Consider the following 16,040-nt stretch of genomic DNA (forward strand, 5'->3'; position numbering starts at 1 on the left):
ACTAGTGATTACTGCAGGATTGTTCACAACTCTCCCCTGCCTGCCTCCCTCACAGGGTCACTGGGCAGGGAGAATGGTGCTGTGCCCCCGTTTTTTGGGGATGGAGGGGTTGGTGGCGGGGCTGGGGCTGGGGCTGGGGCTGGGGCCCTCGCCTGCCTCAGGCCATGGCCGCCCTCAGGGGGAAGCCATGTGGGGCTGGGGTGGTGGCGGTGGTGGTAGTGGCGGTGGGCGGGCCTCGGCCTGCCCAACAGCCAATGGGAGGAGAGCTGAGGTCTGCGGCAGCCAATAGGAGCGCGGAGATGCCTTGATGGGCATGAGGTGGTGGGACGGGGGCGGGAGGCCCTGGGGCGGGAGGGCTGAGGCGAGGTTGTGAGGGCGGCGGGGCCTGAGGGGGCCTGGGGCAGGCGAGGTGAGGGCAGGGCTCGGGGGGTGCTGTGGGGCCTCAGGGGGGGCTGTGAGGGCTCAGGGGGGGCTGTGAGGGCTCAGGGGGTGCTGTGGGGGCTCAGGGGCTGTGAGCCCCCTGGCCCTAACTGACGATTTTGTGTTTCAGAGCTGGTGATGCAGGGAGAGTGAGGGGAGCTCGAGGTACCTTGTGCTGCCTTTAGAGCAGGGCCCTTCATATTTCCCTTCATACTTCCCTTTCCCTTTGAGTTTTTATTACTGAAACTTATTTCTTGCGTCTTGCGGGCCTGTTCTCCCCCAAACTCCTCGCTGTCTCAACTCTCAGGGCCATTTCTTACTACTTGTTCTTTAAAAGTTCTCTCTGCCTTTTCCAGTGTAAACAAAAGCGGCGTTCCCTCCTTAGTTTTCATTCAGCGTGCCCCTGTGAGCTTTGCCTCAGCACACTGAAGGGCAAAAAAAATAACTGCTGCCTGAATGGCTGCTGCAGGAAATACTGAGAGACCTGCATCTCTTCCTCAGTGACAAAAATGTGAGTGGCTTCGTGAAATATTAGATGTCTTCGTGGGCTTCTGGTGGGCATAACAAACCCAGCAGTGTGTGACCCCAGGGGCTGGGGAAGCGAGGGTGTGCAGGGCAGTGCCAAAGGGCCCTTCCCTGCTTAAAAAACAGGTTTTGTTATGGGTCTTCAGATGACATCCTGGGCTAAAAGGACCTTTGCAACATCTTTGTCTTTGTTTACCAGCTGTTTCCTAAAAAGCAGCATCCTTTTTCCTGTTTTTTTTTTTTTTTTCCTTTTTCTAAAAGGCAGCATAGAGTCATGCCTTGGTGCTCCTCTGCCCAGCCTGGGTTGGCTCTGGCAGTGGACACGAGACAAGCAAGTACTTGAGCCTCAAAGTGAAATGTTAAAACAACTGAAATAAGCCTCTTTGTGTAATCTCTTTGAAGGTGCTTTTTGGAGCAGGAGCATGAGGATGTGCCACTTCTAAAGCTCTGAGCCTCTGAAACGTTTAGGCAGTGGAAGGACTTACATTCCTGCTTGGGTGTTAATCTAGCTCTTGCTGCAGGTTGGGTGGTAGCTTTGCAGGTTTGTCAGGAAGTTCTGAGAGCTCCGCGTTTTGGGTTTGGTGATTTTACTGCTGAGATTTCTTCCGCTTGTTTGTCAGCAGGCATGCAGGTCATCTTAGCAGTGGGGTTGTCACATTTCTTAATGGGCAAACTGCCCCCAAATAGGTTACTCTGCATCTAGGTTATAACAGAAGTTCTTTGTGTCAGGTAGGTGCAGATGGGATCCAGCTTTATGTTCATGCTGCCAATGAACCTCTCGCTTTTCACGTGTATAAACTATTTGTAATAGTTTGAGAACTGATCTTTTTTTTGTCTGCTTCCCCTCCCCAGATGGCATTAACGTACCCAGTAGGAAACATTCTGATGGCAGGAGGGTTGATGTGGTGCAGTGTGCGAATCTGTAGTCTCTTCTGGAAAACTGCAGATCATTTTTTTTTGCTTAAAATCTGATGAACAAAACACTTGGCACTTCTGTAGGAGAGAGAAGCTCATTGGCTGAGGTGTTGTGCGAGTCTTGAGCTTGATGGAAAAGTGAGGGAATTATGTACTGCTTGAGAATTTCTGAAGCCAGCAACAACTTCTGGAAGCTGTGTGGTGTTAGAGGAGGTCTTGATTTGCAGAATTCAACCATGCTGTATAAGAAAGGTACTGGTGGAGATACCTGTCTGGGAGATCAGAAGGCATGAGGATGTAGGACTGCAAAGCTCAGCTCCACTTGATTTGGAGGGAAGTGCAGGCAAAATATGTTAAGTTGTAGGGTTTTTATTAAAATCAATTTAATAGGGAAAAGAAAGGGAGGCAGATCTGCTTGGTGTTCAAGGTTAGGATATAAAACTAATATTAAGACGATCCTCCAGACTAAACCAAGTCTTATTTTGGTTTTTATTTTGTAGTAACACAGTACGTGGGTACAGCAATAGGACAGTTGGTTGCACTGAGAGAACAGAGGTAAAGCTGCCATGACTGAAATGTTTCCAGATAGGAGTAAGTTGAAGAAAAAGGACTGGCTGATCTCCCTTGTGGAATATGGAAGAAGTTAGCACATAAAGCTTAGAACAGGGATTTTTATTGAACCTGTTAAGGCAGGGCTAGTTACAAAGCACAGAGAACAAGATGAGCATGCAACAGCAGCAGTCACTGAGCGCTGAAGGAATTAAATGACCCTTTAGAAATCGGATAACATTTTTTCATGTGGTTTGTTCCATGGCAGGTAGCGTTAAGACCAGCCTTTTCCATCAAACAGCCTCTGTCTAGAGAGAAAAGTTTGGTTGTTTAATCTCTTCCTTAAAGGATTTATTATGGAGTCATCTGGAAAATTAATTACTGTGTCAAAGGGATGGAGGCTTGTGCAAGCATTGCAAGAAGGGCAGCAAGCTGGTGAAAGGAAGGATGCGTGTACTGCAGTGAAAGCTGAGTTGGAGGCAGGAGTCATGAGACGCGTATTACGGCTCATCCATGACCTTGGCATAAAAAGTAAGAGTATGGAGATGACAAATTTATGATGAAACGAGGCTGGGAGAAACGAGCAATAACAGGAGGAGGAGGATAAATGTGTTACACAAGATGAGGTCTGAAACTCAGTGCTGGAGTTTGTATAATGGGAGAGTCAGAGGGCAGGCACGCGCCTCGACAAAGCCAGGGACAGAATTCCTGTTGTGATCTGGGGTTCATCAATTTGGGAAGAAAAACCAGCAGGTGACTGGGTTACCGAAGGGGCACGAGGGGAGGACGAGCTTGAGCTGAGCTTTAAGGAGCAAAGTGCTTCTAGCCCAGTTGGGAAGTGTTGCTGCCATTGTACCCGGCGTTTTGCAAGGCTTTGCACAATTAAAAAGTGGAACAAAGAAGTGTTAAAACGGCATCACCAAGGAGGCGCTTCAGGCAGGCCAAAGAGATGATCAAGGGAGATGTGTTAAGGTGATGTGACATTGCTTAATAATTTTAAGTGATGAGAATTCATCAGGGGAACAAGCTGCGGGGATGAGGAGGAGGAATTACCAAATCTGAAGAGTTGAGCAGGTGCAGTGAGGATAAGAAACCCGTCTGGCTGAACACAGGAAGTAATTGATGCCATTACCTGTTGCTTTGACGTGTGTGAGGATCCATCCTGGAGGTTCCTTCCAGTTCTGTGGCCTCTTTGCTGTATGGCAAATTATTTGAATTGAAGTATTTTTCTTTAATCTGTCTGGCCTGCGGAATACAGCATTTTTATAAATAGCTTCCTTTGTCAGGACTTCCATGTGACCCTATAAGAGGAACAAGATAAAATGTCTGAAGTCAGTGCTGCCAATACTAACATGGATGGGTTTCTAGGTGTCAGCTTTCTAATTTAAGGATCACATCCCGTACAGGGGAGTCCTTTCTAAAACCTTGTCATTTCAGAGAAGGATGAAATTAATCATGGAACTGAAAATGAATGATTGCTTATGTCATGGCTTGATTTAAGCCCTACTTTACCCCAATGGAATCGAGTTCAAAGCAGTGATTTTATTTTTTGAAGTTGTGATAAAGCTGTAAATAATTGAGTCAAGTCAGTTCAGCCATGAAACTGCAGTTCTTTTACTCGGTTGGGAATTGTCTGACGTGTGTCTTGCTTGATGCTCAGACACCTTACTTTTATTTAAAATTAAAAAAAAAAAAAAATGTGGTGGGGCATAGGCTGCCCTGAGTGCTGCTCTGCTTGGGAACGAGGAAGGATTTCTAGAAAGCTGAAAGAGTAATAGCACTGGGCCCGTGTTTAAGAGTAAATGGGACGTTGGCCAACCTGTTGTGGGTCTAGGGAATTAATGGAATGCCTATAACAGGACTTCTAAATGTAAAGGTAGAGGAAATGCTAACAAGAAACATCCAAAACACGACTATAAATTAAAAAGCATAACCGGGCAGGTATGTGCCTAGCAGCCACCTGCAGAGATTGCCTCTTAGCTCTTTGGTAACAAAAATACTGAATTGCTAACCTGAACCAAAATAGTGATTGATTCTAAAATCTGAAGATGATTCAGTTTCTGGGGGGAGTTCTTAGAAGTGAAGAACGTCGCTGACATGAAGCAGTACCTGGATGACGAGGAGGGCAGGTGCAAAACGGGTGTTAAGTGGACGGGTAGGAGGAACACACAACACAGCTGAGTCCTGGGGTCAGCAACCCTGCTGGGAAGCAGCAGGTGCAGGGCTGCACGGCTCAGTTTTGCAAAATAACCACATCAAGGCTTATCAGGTAGGATGAGGGAAATTGCTCTTTGTGTGGGAACTGATCTGCGTGTGAAGGCTGCTGGTGGTGAACTGGACACAATTCCAGCTGCCCTCCTTGTCATCCCGGTCTGCTTTCCTCATTTGCTGCCTCCTTTCTCCTGCTTTCTCTTTCCATGCCTGGGGGGTTGCAGCTTGGTTTGCAGCGTACCCAGTGCCACCTGGAGCTCGCTGTGGATGCGCTGGGAGCGGTGCAGGCTGCTCGCCCACCTGCTCTGGGAAGGCTGCGGATGGCTTTCAGTTGAGGACGTTGGTTTTTGAATTTGCTGCTGTCAGCCTGCCTTTCGCTAACAGCACGTGGTTAGGGGTGCTCTGTGGTCTGATTCCTCGCTTTCTGAGTGTATCCAGCTCTTAATGAGGCAGAAATGAGGTAGAGAAGGGGTTTTGTGGGCTGGAGCACCGGGAGGGGAGAACTCCTGACCTCTCTGCCTTGGGGTTCTCTGTACTGTAAAATAGGGTTGGCGCTGCTGGCAGGTGGTTGGTCCTTATTCAGCTTCTGGTTTGTCTTGGTAGCTTCTCTTCTTTCTGTTCTTTAAGAAAACCTTACCAAGGAAAACTTGTGTACACTAATCGCCAAAGACCCTAAATTCAGCTATGCTATTGCTATAGCAGGGCTGTACAAGAGAAACGTGAGCTCTCCTGTCCAAAAGCCTGAGCTGAGATTTGTTCCTGATGCTGACAACTCTTTCTCGTTTCCCCCTAGGTTCAGTACTGTGGCTTGCTGTTTCGCCACGAGGGCTGGCCCCTGTGCATTCACGAGAAGATCGTAGTGCAGCTGGCTTCCATTGACTGGCGAATCCTGAAGCCTGGTGACTTCTACCTGCAGGTGGTTCCCTATCTGAAGAAGTCTCCGCGGATTGTATTGAAATGTTTGGCGAAGGACAAGCATAATGTAGAAGAAGTCGTGATTCCAGAAGTCTCCTATACCTCTATTTTCACTCTGGAATGGTTGAGCACTATCAATGGAGGGCGGATGGGTATAGCACTGGAAAATTGTTTACTAACCACTGACGATAAGATATTTCGTGTTCCCTGGGACGATGTGGTTAATCCTGAATTTATAAACAAACCAAAAGTAATTGAAAATAATATCATCACTCCAGAAACGGCAGAGGAACCTTCAGCTTTGTGCCTCCCTATGGACCATGCTGCGTGCAGCTCACCAGACCTAGAATCTCAGTGTCTACAGGAACCAAGTCCGAATAGGGACAACCTGGTTAGCAGCCCAGCTCCACAGTTAGGTGAAACCCTTGTCAATGGTGTGTGTACAAATGCTGTGCCTGAAGAGGACTTGAAAAGTGACATTGAAGGGGAGTACGTTGAGCTTGCAGAGGTTTCGCTGCCCTGCTTTGGGCCACAGACAGGCTCTTTAACCCAGTCAGTGCCTTTAAGTTACCTGACTCAGCCCAGGACACGAGTGAATGCATCTAAAGGCAAGCACAGGTTTATTGTCATTCAAGACAGCACCTACTCCAAGAACTTAATTCAGCCGGCACTTATGCAAAAGGAGCGCTGTCAGATGGACGCTCTGAGGACTTCTACAGAAGTTCTCAAAAATGTAACTCCTGTGGAAAGCGACAGGATGATGGCCCATGAGGAACTGTCTCCAGAAGGTCAGCTGCTGTCGGGTGGCCCTGGAAGCATGGGGAACAGCTCTCCTGCGGCTGCGTCTCCTGCCTGTGGTGCAGAAGATTCCTCCCCTGCAGAGCAGGAGACCTGCAGCGAGCACTCCATCGACTGGCGGTACGCGCTGTGCAGCTACAGTGACGTGTGTGCTGGAGATGGTGCCAGCTGCAGAGCACAGATGACTGGTTCTACTGGAAATATGCAAGGGGAAGGCGATGGTCCTAGCAGAAAGCCGGGTGTTGGTGTATTGGAGCAGAGCCCAGAAACAAAGCTTGATGCTGCTGCTGAAGAGGGCATTCAGAAGGGACACGGAGAACCACTGGCAGAGTGTCAAAGTGAGGTGGCACAGATGGATCCCTCTCCTCTGTCTGTCCCAGGGCCTTTGGGACCATGCTGCACGCTGAGGGAAGATCCTGGGGTTTCTTGCCAGGGTGTTGGTGAAGGCATCGCACCGGCCCAGGCTGCTGCGTTGCCTCTTGTGCCTGAGAGTGCGGATGTAGGTGTGGGGAGAGGCTCTCCTTCAGGGAGCGTGACAGATGCTTGCTGCGGTGATCAGGAAGAGAATACAAGTTCTCCGTTAAATCCTCCAGAACAGATGAACCAAGGAGAAGCAGATGAAGAAGAGCTGGGAAGAAGAGAAGGCTCTGAGGAAGTCAAAGAGATTGAACAAACGCTGGCTGTAAATGAGAATGAGACCAGCCACAGCTACGGCTCTGTCAGAGCTCCTGCGGGTGGGCTCCTGGCAGATGGAAAAGAGCAAGAGGTCTCTGCCTGTCAGCACAAGAAAGGTGAAGAAGCCGTGCTACTCCCAGCTGCTCTGTCAGCAGAGAGTGAGGAGGTGGCAGGGCAGTTGGATACCGGTGACCCTTTGGTGGGTCTTGACGCACAAGCAGAAGGCTCAAGTCAATGCAGAATGCTCCAGTGTGGAGAGAGGCATGAGGAACAGCAAAGACGGGCAGAAAACCAAGGTCATGGAAGTGAAGCGAGCTCTGTGCTGAACCCAGAGTGCGTTGCAGCACAGGACTTGCAGGGAGGGGAGGAGAACCAGGGAAGTTTTTGTGATGGGGAAAAGTCCAAGACTGGAGCCTTAAAAACACTGGAATCCATTACGGAGGAGCTGGAGGTTGGACCATCGTCCTCGGGGCCTGCTGAGGGCAACCCGGAGCCCACCGCTCTGCAGTCCCACCACGAGGCAGTTCCTGGAGCATCACCTCCTAAAGGTACAGCAGGTGGGTGTTTGTGTGCCTACCTGGTTGGGAACAGGTAGAAAGCAAAATCCTCACGAGCTACTGCTGACAAATCCTGTGTGCTTGGGGGTAATAGCACAAACTGCAGGGAAGCTGTCATTTTTCATGGCTCCAAGTTAGTTTTGTCCTCAGAGCTCGGTTTAACGTAGTATTTTGTTCAACAGTTGTCTGCATATTTGCGTTTTTTTAGAAGAGTTCTGGCGTAAGGGATTTTTAACTTCAGGTAATCTGCTTGCTGGTGACCTCCACCCGTTGCATTCATCGTGTGCAAGTTATGGATGCACAATATAGGCGTGTGTGAGAACACACTGGCAGGCTGTGCAGGTCTGTCGTGGTTGAGCACTGCCTGTAGGAAGGGAGCTGTGGTGCAAGGAAGGAGCAGAGGATGGCCCAGTGAAGTACCAGCTACAGGACATGACCTGAGATCAACAAATCTGCACGCTGGCAGCTGGTGTGCAAGAGGCGAACTGCAGAGCTGAGGGATTCCCCACCATCTCCTTCCCTCTCTCCTTTCCCCTCTGGCATGCTTCTGCCACCTTGGTTATCTTTCAAGTAGGAGCTGTTTAACTTGAGTGGGAGAGCTAATATTAATTTTTCAGGTGGGAACACAGAGGCACAGAGAAATTCAGGTCAAACGACAGGTTCGAGCAAGTACCGCTCAGCCTTCTCCATGCCTGGGCTTCCGTGCTGGAGCTGTGGCCGTACAGAAGACCTTAAACTGTCGGTCTGGGTCTCTGCCTCTCGCACCGGGCTGCAGGCAGCGCTCAGCCTCCCCGCCACGCTGCTGGCTCTGCCTGGCTGTGCTGAGCCTGGGAGCTGTCGCTGGATAGAGGCGCGGATCGCATCGAGAAGCGCCTGCGTGGCGGGGGCGGCTGGAACGCGCCCTTCCAGTTCAGCAGCTCTCCTCGCCGGGACCCCTGGCTAGGAAAACTACCCGGTGAAATAACAGAGCGAGGACGCTCGGAAGGGTTGGAGGTGTGCAGCTGCACCTCGCCAGGGCATGTCCGACCCTGTGGGGCGATAGCAGCCGCTGTGGCACCCCTCTTGGGCTGCTCGGTTGTTAGCTTGTGCGGTGTCCAAAAGTCCCATTCGATCCAAGGCCTTAGTGGGACCTAACGGGGGAGCCCAAGCCTCCGTTGGTTAATAGGAAGCTTTAGTTTACACCCACGCCAAGGATGGTAATTGTGCGATTAGGCAGGCCTGCTGTTGCCGAGCATTTCTGATAGTTCTGCAGCCACGAGGGTTTCTGCTCGGTGGGGCGGACGGGTCAGCTCCAAAGTTTCTGATCGTGAAGAGCGCGTCCGTCTGAGCATCCAAAACCACGAGCAGCAAAACGAGGTCACGCTGCCCACCCGCAGCTCCTGGGGGATGTGTGCCAGTAAATGAGCGTGCTGCGGGATCCACAGCGTGAATGAAGCGTTCTGCGCCAGCCCCACAGCAGGTACGGGGTGAGGGCACTTCTGAGCGAGCTGAAGCTGGCCTGGACTCCGTGCTCGCACAGGACTGGGCCTCAGAAAACCTTGGCGGGGTGGAGGGCAGGCTGCACGCTCCCCCTATGACTCCCGTGGCTGCTTGTTCTGCGTTCCCATCCCTTCTGCCTAAAATTAGCCAAGTCCAGCTGGTGGATGAGATAATAAGTGCGATGTTCTCGCCGCTCCGCAGGACAAGTCTTGGCTGCTGCTGTTGAATTTCAGCAGTGCCGGACCCCTCCGGGGCACGTGTGGAGCTTGTTTGTAGTGAGACAATTTAAACGTTTCTGGGGATTTGGCTGAAATCAGCAGTGTGCTTGTGGCCTGATTCTGATGGTGTCAAGCTGTGGCACTGCCATGAAAAAGACTTAGCCGAGTCTGCACAACAAAAGAAAAAAATACTAAATTATTAGAAAGTCCCCAAACAACTGTGTAGGGCATAGGGCAGCTGAAGTACCCGTTAGCACTGGGAGTATTTCTTCTTACAGTCCCAGCTACAGTGTTTAAGTTTAATCTATTCAATTACGTTAGATTACTTTGAGATCCAAACGAGTTATTCATCTCCCTTTATCTAGCCCCTTTAAACCCTCACAGACATCATAATAAGATAATTCAGAGATAAAATTACAAAGTGAAGCAAACGTCCCGGGCTCGGTCCTACAAAAGCGCTTTCCTCTCGCAGGCGCTCGGTCCGTGGGCGCGTTGGGTCCTCAGTCACCGGCTCGTGTCGGGGTCCTTTTGCTGCTGTGACTGCAGACGGTGCTTATCTCGCCCTATAAATAACAACCAAGCCAGTTCCTAAATGCTGCTGGCCCCGTTCGGATCCCAGCTCACACCTCGGCGGGCGGCCGCAGGGTTTGTTCTCTGGGGGGTCTTTGTCAGCTCGCGCGTTAAAGCAGGCGCTGGTGATTGTATCAGGAAAACGCTTCCAGAACTGGGGCATCCGACTTTGCTGTGTCTGCAGATTTCTCCTGATCCCTCAACTCTCTCCCCTTCCTCCCACTCCCGTTCACAACCTGAGCTTATTTTCTGCACAAATGTGGCCTGGCTTAGAAAGCTTTTGAGGCAAATGTGGCCCATTTTGAGTCGGTGGCTTAAACTTTACGCTGGTTCCATATGCAGAATATCTGACTGCTTCTTTGCCCTAAAGACTGACTAAATGGAAGCAAATTTTCAACCTTTGCAGCTCAGGAAAAGAAATCCTATATTTAGGGGTGGAAAATAACTTGATCGTCAAGAAATCAGCTGAAAAGTCAGGCTGGGGCATACTCGGCAGCACCTGCTGGGGCGTTCCAGCCCCGCTCCGTGTTGCTACGTGGTGTTAGCATAGATGAGATGGGCGCCGGGGCAGTTTGCAGGAAAAATGCTAATGTCTCTTTGAAATGCACGCAAGCAAATCATCCTCTACCGCTTCCTTAACCTCGGGGAAAGGTGGAACCTGCAAACACGGCAAATTCAGACGGCCCAGTTCTCCATTTGCTTTTTGATGTAATCCTCCGCATTCGACAATTTCCGCTTCAGCAAGTGCCTCCGCCCCGGATCGCAGGGAGCACGGTGAGCTCGGGCCTGCTCCGGGACAGGTGGGGTCTGCAGCTCCCCCTGCACCCCCGGGGCCATCTCTGGTGGGCTGAACAAAAGCCCTCTGGGTTCGGGGAGCTGCTGCTCGCTTTTGAGGGAGAGCTCTGAGGCAGGGCTGCCCCATGAAGTTGTCTTTCTCTTGCTTGGTGTGGTTCCTTCAACGCAGCCGTGCTCCCTTTCTTGTCTTCAAGTGTCACCCGCTGGTTCTCTTCGCAGGCTTTCTGCATTTGGTGCAAATTCCTTAGCTGCCAGCGGCCTGTGAGCTTGCTGGTGGGCCCTACGGCTCCCTGAGATGTTCTCCCCCCCTCAGCCGGCCCTTAACATGAAACATTTGGGGTGTGATTTATTTGCCTTGGTGCTACCCCAGCCACGGGGGATCTGCGCCCCTTGGAAACACCCCCAAAGGAAGATCTGGAAGCGTTGTCCAAAGCGAGTGAGCTCTTACATTACAGGAAAACCGAGGCTGAGGAGGTGTCAGGAGCAGAACTGAGCCCCGATGTGTCCCGGAGTGGCGCAGAGGCCTGGAACCATCAGCCCAGCTTACATGGCCAAACACAGCAGGCTCCAGGCTGGGTCCTGGGGTGCTCCCTGAGATTACCGGGGCTCTGCAGCGAGCCCTTGTGGCTCTGGAGCACAGCCCTGGAGCCCCTTCTGGCTTCCCCCCCACGCTGGGTAGTTTTACCCAGCGAGCCGCACTGCTTGGGGCACTTCTCTTACCCACTTGGGCAATTTTGGAAGCAGTTGGGGCTGAGCCTCAACCTGTAAATCTCCTCCGCTGCTAAAACTTGTATTGAAAGCCACTTCAAGGACTGCTTTGTTCCTCGTCCTGCTCTTTAATGAAGTATTGGAATCTGTTGGTAAATAAACTGAGTCAAGTGTCAGCATTGTTGATGCAGCAGGATGGTTTGAGCCAATTTCACGTAGCAATTAAGACGTGTGACTTCATAGCGAGCACATAAATACGCCACTCTTTCATTTCCATAAGGAGAGGGGGGGTTTTGTTGGGAGATATCAAAGTGCCATGGGTTGCAGTGAAATGTAGCCTTTTGTCTCCAGGGAATCCCTCTGCCAAACAGTAGGACAGCCTGGCTGTGGACCTCGGATCCCAAAGACATGTTGCTGGCGTTTAATTCTTAGCGTGCTGGGAAATGGGGAATAATGCTTCTTCCGTAGTAGGTAGACTTCTCTCCATCTGCCTTTCCATGAAAATTGAAACCCAAAATGAGGGGAAAGCTGGCGTTACTTTGTGCGCAGTAATTAAGATTAAGCTCGGAATCAGATGAAAGTGATCAGTTGTTTTCCGAGCTGAAGTGTCGGGGATAGGAAGCGTTTTCTCCAGTCCCCGAACTGAGCTGATGGGGCCACTCGTTCCCTTCTTCAGGGCTTAAAATAGGTTTTTGCCTTTCACATTATCTGTTAATTAAAAAACCCTGGGAGAGCCGAACGAGGTCTCTTGGCTGGCTAATTCCCAGCTGATTTGTTAGCCTTGGGTTGGCTTTGCCTTTTCAAGAAGCAATCTGCAAGCAGTGTCGGGGGAGTCACTCTGCTCTGGTGGAACAGCTCTCCCTGGCAGGAGCTGGCTTATCGCCTCGGTGTGCTCGAGCTGCTGGAGCCCAGCCAGGGGCTCGCACTGCTCCAGACTTCGGGGCTGCCAGCAGACACGTACGGCTCGGTACAGTACCTTTAGAAGCAGGTTTGAGTACAAGAATCTTGATCTGAAGTGAGTTTTTATAACTTGCAAACTTGGTGATAAACTGCTCCTTTTTTTTTTTTTTTCCTTGCTGGAATCGCTGGAGCGTTCGTGTTCCAACTGGTTTTGGAGCAGGCGTGCTGCTGGCACGAGGACTGGAGGAGCTGCGGGGCGCTGGGGCTGGGGGGCACGTCCCTCCCTCCCTCCCCAGTCGGGGATTTACCTGGGCCCTTTTGGGTGGAGCTGTGCTTGAGCTTCTGCCTGCTGCTTCTCTTCCAGGGATGGTGCTGGAAGGGGCAGAGACGGCAAAAGAAACGACTGGCACGGCTGCGTCGAAGCCGGCGGGTAAGGTCTGTGCCCCGGAGGAAACCTCAACAGCTGCTGTTCCCCCCAAATCCCCGGCTTCTGGGGCCGCCTGGGGTGGCCGGCCTGCGCCTTCCATAGTCAAGGATGTGAACCCAGAGGTGCTGAGGAGCGGGGTTGCCTGCCTGCCAGGTGAGTAGCCGAGCCACGACGCGTCTGGGCAGCGGGGCTGTGGCAGGGCAGAGCAGCCGTGCCGCGTTTTCAGGGCTGCAGCGCGGTGCCAGTCCCGCTCCTTTCACCCCGAGCCTCTCCAGAAGCAATTCTGTAAAGCTTCTGAATGGGAAGGGCAGGAAGTAGGACTTCCCTCCCATGAAAGTCATGTTAACTTGCTCCAAAGAGTCTTAAAACGTGAACAAAGCATGCGTGAGTCAGACGTGCCGGATCTGCGGGCTCATAGCAAAACGAGGAGAGTGAGGATGCAGCTAATGACGGGCTGGTGGGCCTGACATCAGGCCCGGTCACAACAATAGGAACTTGATTCACTCGGTAGATAATTAAAGGACGAGAGTGTCGAAGATGCTATTTGACAGGGCTCTCGTAAAACCAGTTTTATTTCAGTAATTAGAAGTTGGGTTGATTAAGCGTAGCTGCCAGGGGAGAAGAGATTTCTACAATACGTTTGATTTCGTGACGCACGGCGCTGAAAGGAATATCCCCATGCAGCATGGATGAGCAACATGTGGGATGAACGATAGCGTAGCTGAATAGCAGATGACAAAACTAGCTATCGAGGGGAGGACTTCCCAGAATTGTTCTGCTGAGATCAGGGGTAGGTCAAACATTATTCACTGCTTGTATCTGATATGGCAGCAGACAGCAAATTGCTGCGGATAAAACTTCTTCTGGATGGGACAAAGATTGGCAGAGCGGTAAACGGAGCCCAGGCTGTTGGACAGAGCAGCCAGGATCGCTGGGAGCACAGGGCCCAAACAAGAAGTCTTTGTGTTTAACTAAACATGAATCTAAACAGAGGAAGTGAGATCTACCTCTCCAGTGAGAAACAACCGTTGGGCAGCATCTGCTTCAGCACCCCTGTGGGTTTGCTTCCTCTTGTCCAGTGTGGTTCAGGGAGAGAGCTGCATTTGGGCAGCTCGTGAGGCATTCGTGACTTGAAAATTGCCCTGAGAGTGGAGGAGAGGCCAGGCAGAGCTGTGGGGGCGCTGGGAAGGAGAGCAGAAAGGCAGCAGAGTGGCACTCTCTCTCGGTGCTGGGGCTGCAAGGCCAATTTTGCCCCCAGATGTGTAAAGAGGAGGGAAGGACCAGTCAGGTTAAGAGGGGTTTTGCCTCTGTCTGCTTGGTGATGCCTCCCAAATAGCTCGGGGTGTTGTGACGTCCAGAGGTGGCGCAGCAGAGGGAGGCAGCGCCTTGCTGCAGCTGAAGGGGATGCCCCATGGTGGGAGGCTGGAAGCTTTGTTAATCTCATAAGGGGATTGAGCATCAGGTCAAAAAAACACCTTTTGTGTCAGAAGGAGAAAAGGGAAATAGGGCTACTCCAGTCTTCTGGGCAACAGTGGGGTGAGAAACCAAGTGCAGGGCAGAGTCACAGCACCTGCAAGCACGTAACTTAGCTCTGGTAGGTAGGTAGGTTTGTTATTCAGCTTGGACACTTCCACGGTGTGTATGCCAGCCAAAAAAATCCGGGGTTCATAGCAGAACCCGTGGCTGTTGCTGCAGAAGAAGCTCGCTTGCGTGATGTGCTGCTCCAGCGTTGTGCTGTATGGGAGGAATCTTAACAAACATTACGTCAGATGCCTTCAGATGCGGGGTGAAGGGCTGTGCTTTTGAAGTGCGTGGAAGAAGTGAGGTTTGGGCTTGGTGCCGCCTCCGAGGGAGCTTTGGCCTCCGGGAGGAGGGACGTTCCCTGCGGAAGCCGTACGTGCCGGCTCTCCCCGAGGACTGCCCACTGAAATCCAAAAGGAGACCCCCGAGGGAACGCGTGCAGCACTCAGTTAAATGCTACAGGTTAGACATCGGTAATGATACGATAATTACATTAGAAAGGGTAGGTTTTATGACAGGCAGAGAGTAAGGAGTGATTAATAGACTAGGAGGTGATGGAATTGGTAAGAAATTTTCCTTTCAGGAGCGTTTCTTGCTGGTATTCTGCTCCTGAATCATCTGGTTGTGTCACTGTCAGAGACCTAGCCCTGGTGGCTGTTGCTTTTTTGACCTAGTCAGGTAACTTCCTAGGCTCCTACGTGCTAATTAGAGGTTTAATCAAGTTCTGGTGATGCCCAGCCTCCCTGAGGGACAGAAGAGGATGCTTCAGTGCAAGGAGGCTTTTACTGAGACTGGTCATCATGCCATTATGCCTGTAACTGACTGCTTTGCTTTTCTAATTTGCTGATGAACCCCGTAGCTTTTAGGAAGCGAGCTGTAAGCTTTTCCTAATTCCTCTCCAGCTCTGACAATGCGGTGTTTCAGGAGTGCTACGACTGCTCCCGAATCACACAGACGAGCAGAGAGCTTTTGGCCCTGCTGTCAGAAAGCCGGGCGGCAGACAGCCCGGCTGCCAGCACTGCCCATCTGTGCTTGTGGCCCTCGCTCAACTCACGTCCTAGCGGCAGGCTGGGCTCACACCAGGGCAGCGTTTGGTGCTTGGGGCTGTCCACCTGCACCCCCTGGACCTCTCAGCTCTCACACCTCCTGAGGACGGGGAGAGAAGTGGTCCGGGGCTGTCACCTCCCGGGGAGCTCAGAAGAGGGAGAGAGGCTTTGCTTTCCCTAGGCCTTTGTTTTTGTCTCGTGCTTGGGAAATTTTTCCCCTATCTCATTCCATTTGTATGACAGGAAATGCCTTCTGTTTTTGTGAATTACTTTTCACACAATAGAGGTGTGGTCCCGGCCGTTCTGCAGCTCGCTTACCTTCCTGGTGGGGCGCCAGCTCAGGGCGCTCTCGCCTGACCGTGCTCGCTCCGCGGCCTCGCTGCTTCTCCACGGGCAGAGGCAGCTCTGGGCCTCCAAGGCTGCGTGCCCGCCTGCTCCTTTCATCTCCTTACTTAGTTTGGGGAGTTCTCTCACCTGGCTGCACCTGGGTTTGGGCCACGTTTTGTCCCTCTTCCATCCCCATCTGCCTTTTGGCAGGACAGAAACGGGAGGTGGGCAGAGGACGTGGCCGTGATGGACGGTCTGGGGTCCTGTGTGATGCTGGAACACAAGTGGGTGTGAGGTCGTTTATCTTGAGCTTGAGATTCTTGCTCTTCTCCAAAGGTTGCGTGATCATTCGCCAGCTTCCGCCAAATTTGGTGAGGAATGTGAGGTTGGGTAGAAGAGAGCAGGCCAAATTTAATGCTGCCCTGAGAGAAGGACAAGCAAAGCTCAGCTAGTTCACTCTGGGGCAACATTTGGATACTCCAGA

At 51.6% G+C, this 16,040-nt stretch overlaps 1 protein-coding gene across 6 annotated transcripts in view; it reads left to right on the plus strand.

The window, feature by feature from the left end:
- The window catches only part of PLEKHG4 (pleckstrin homology and RhoGEF domain containing G4), a 78,307-nt gene that overhangs the window by 14,293 nt on the left and 47,974 nt on the right, over positions 1 to 16,040 (plus strand). For 4 of the 6 annotated variants that reach the window (XM_082770147.1, XM_082770150.1, XM_082770151.1 and 1 more), the window contains exons 3-4: positions 5,414 to 7,565; positions 12,600 to 12,815. In XM_082770147.1, coding sequence (XP_082626273.1) covers positions 5,414 to 7,565; positions 12,600 to 12,815 — 2,368 coding nt within the window. The remainder of the gene's footprint in view (positions 1 to 5,413; positions 7,566 to 12,599; positions 12,816 to 16,040) is intronic. The other 2 variants (XM_082770148.1, XM_082770152.1) reach the window with 2 other exon arrangements.

This window comes from Aythya marila (genome assembly GCF_965140915.1).
Source record: "Aythya marila genome assembly, chromosome: 12".
Taxonomy (NCBI): domain Eukaryota; kingdom Metazoa; phylum Chordata; class Aves; order Anseriformes; family Anatidae; genus Aythya; species Aythya marila.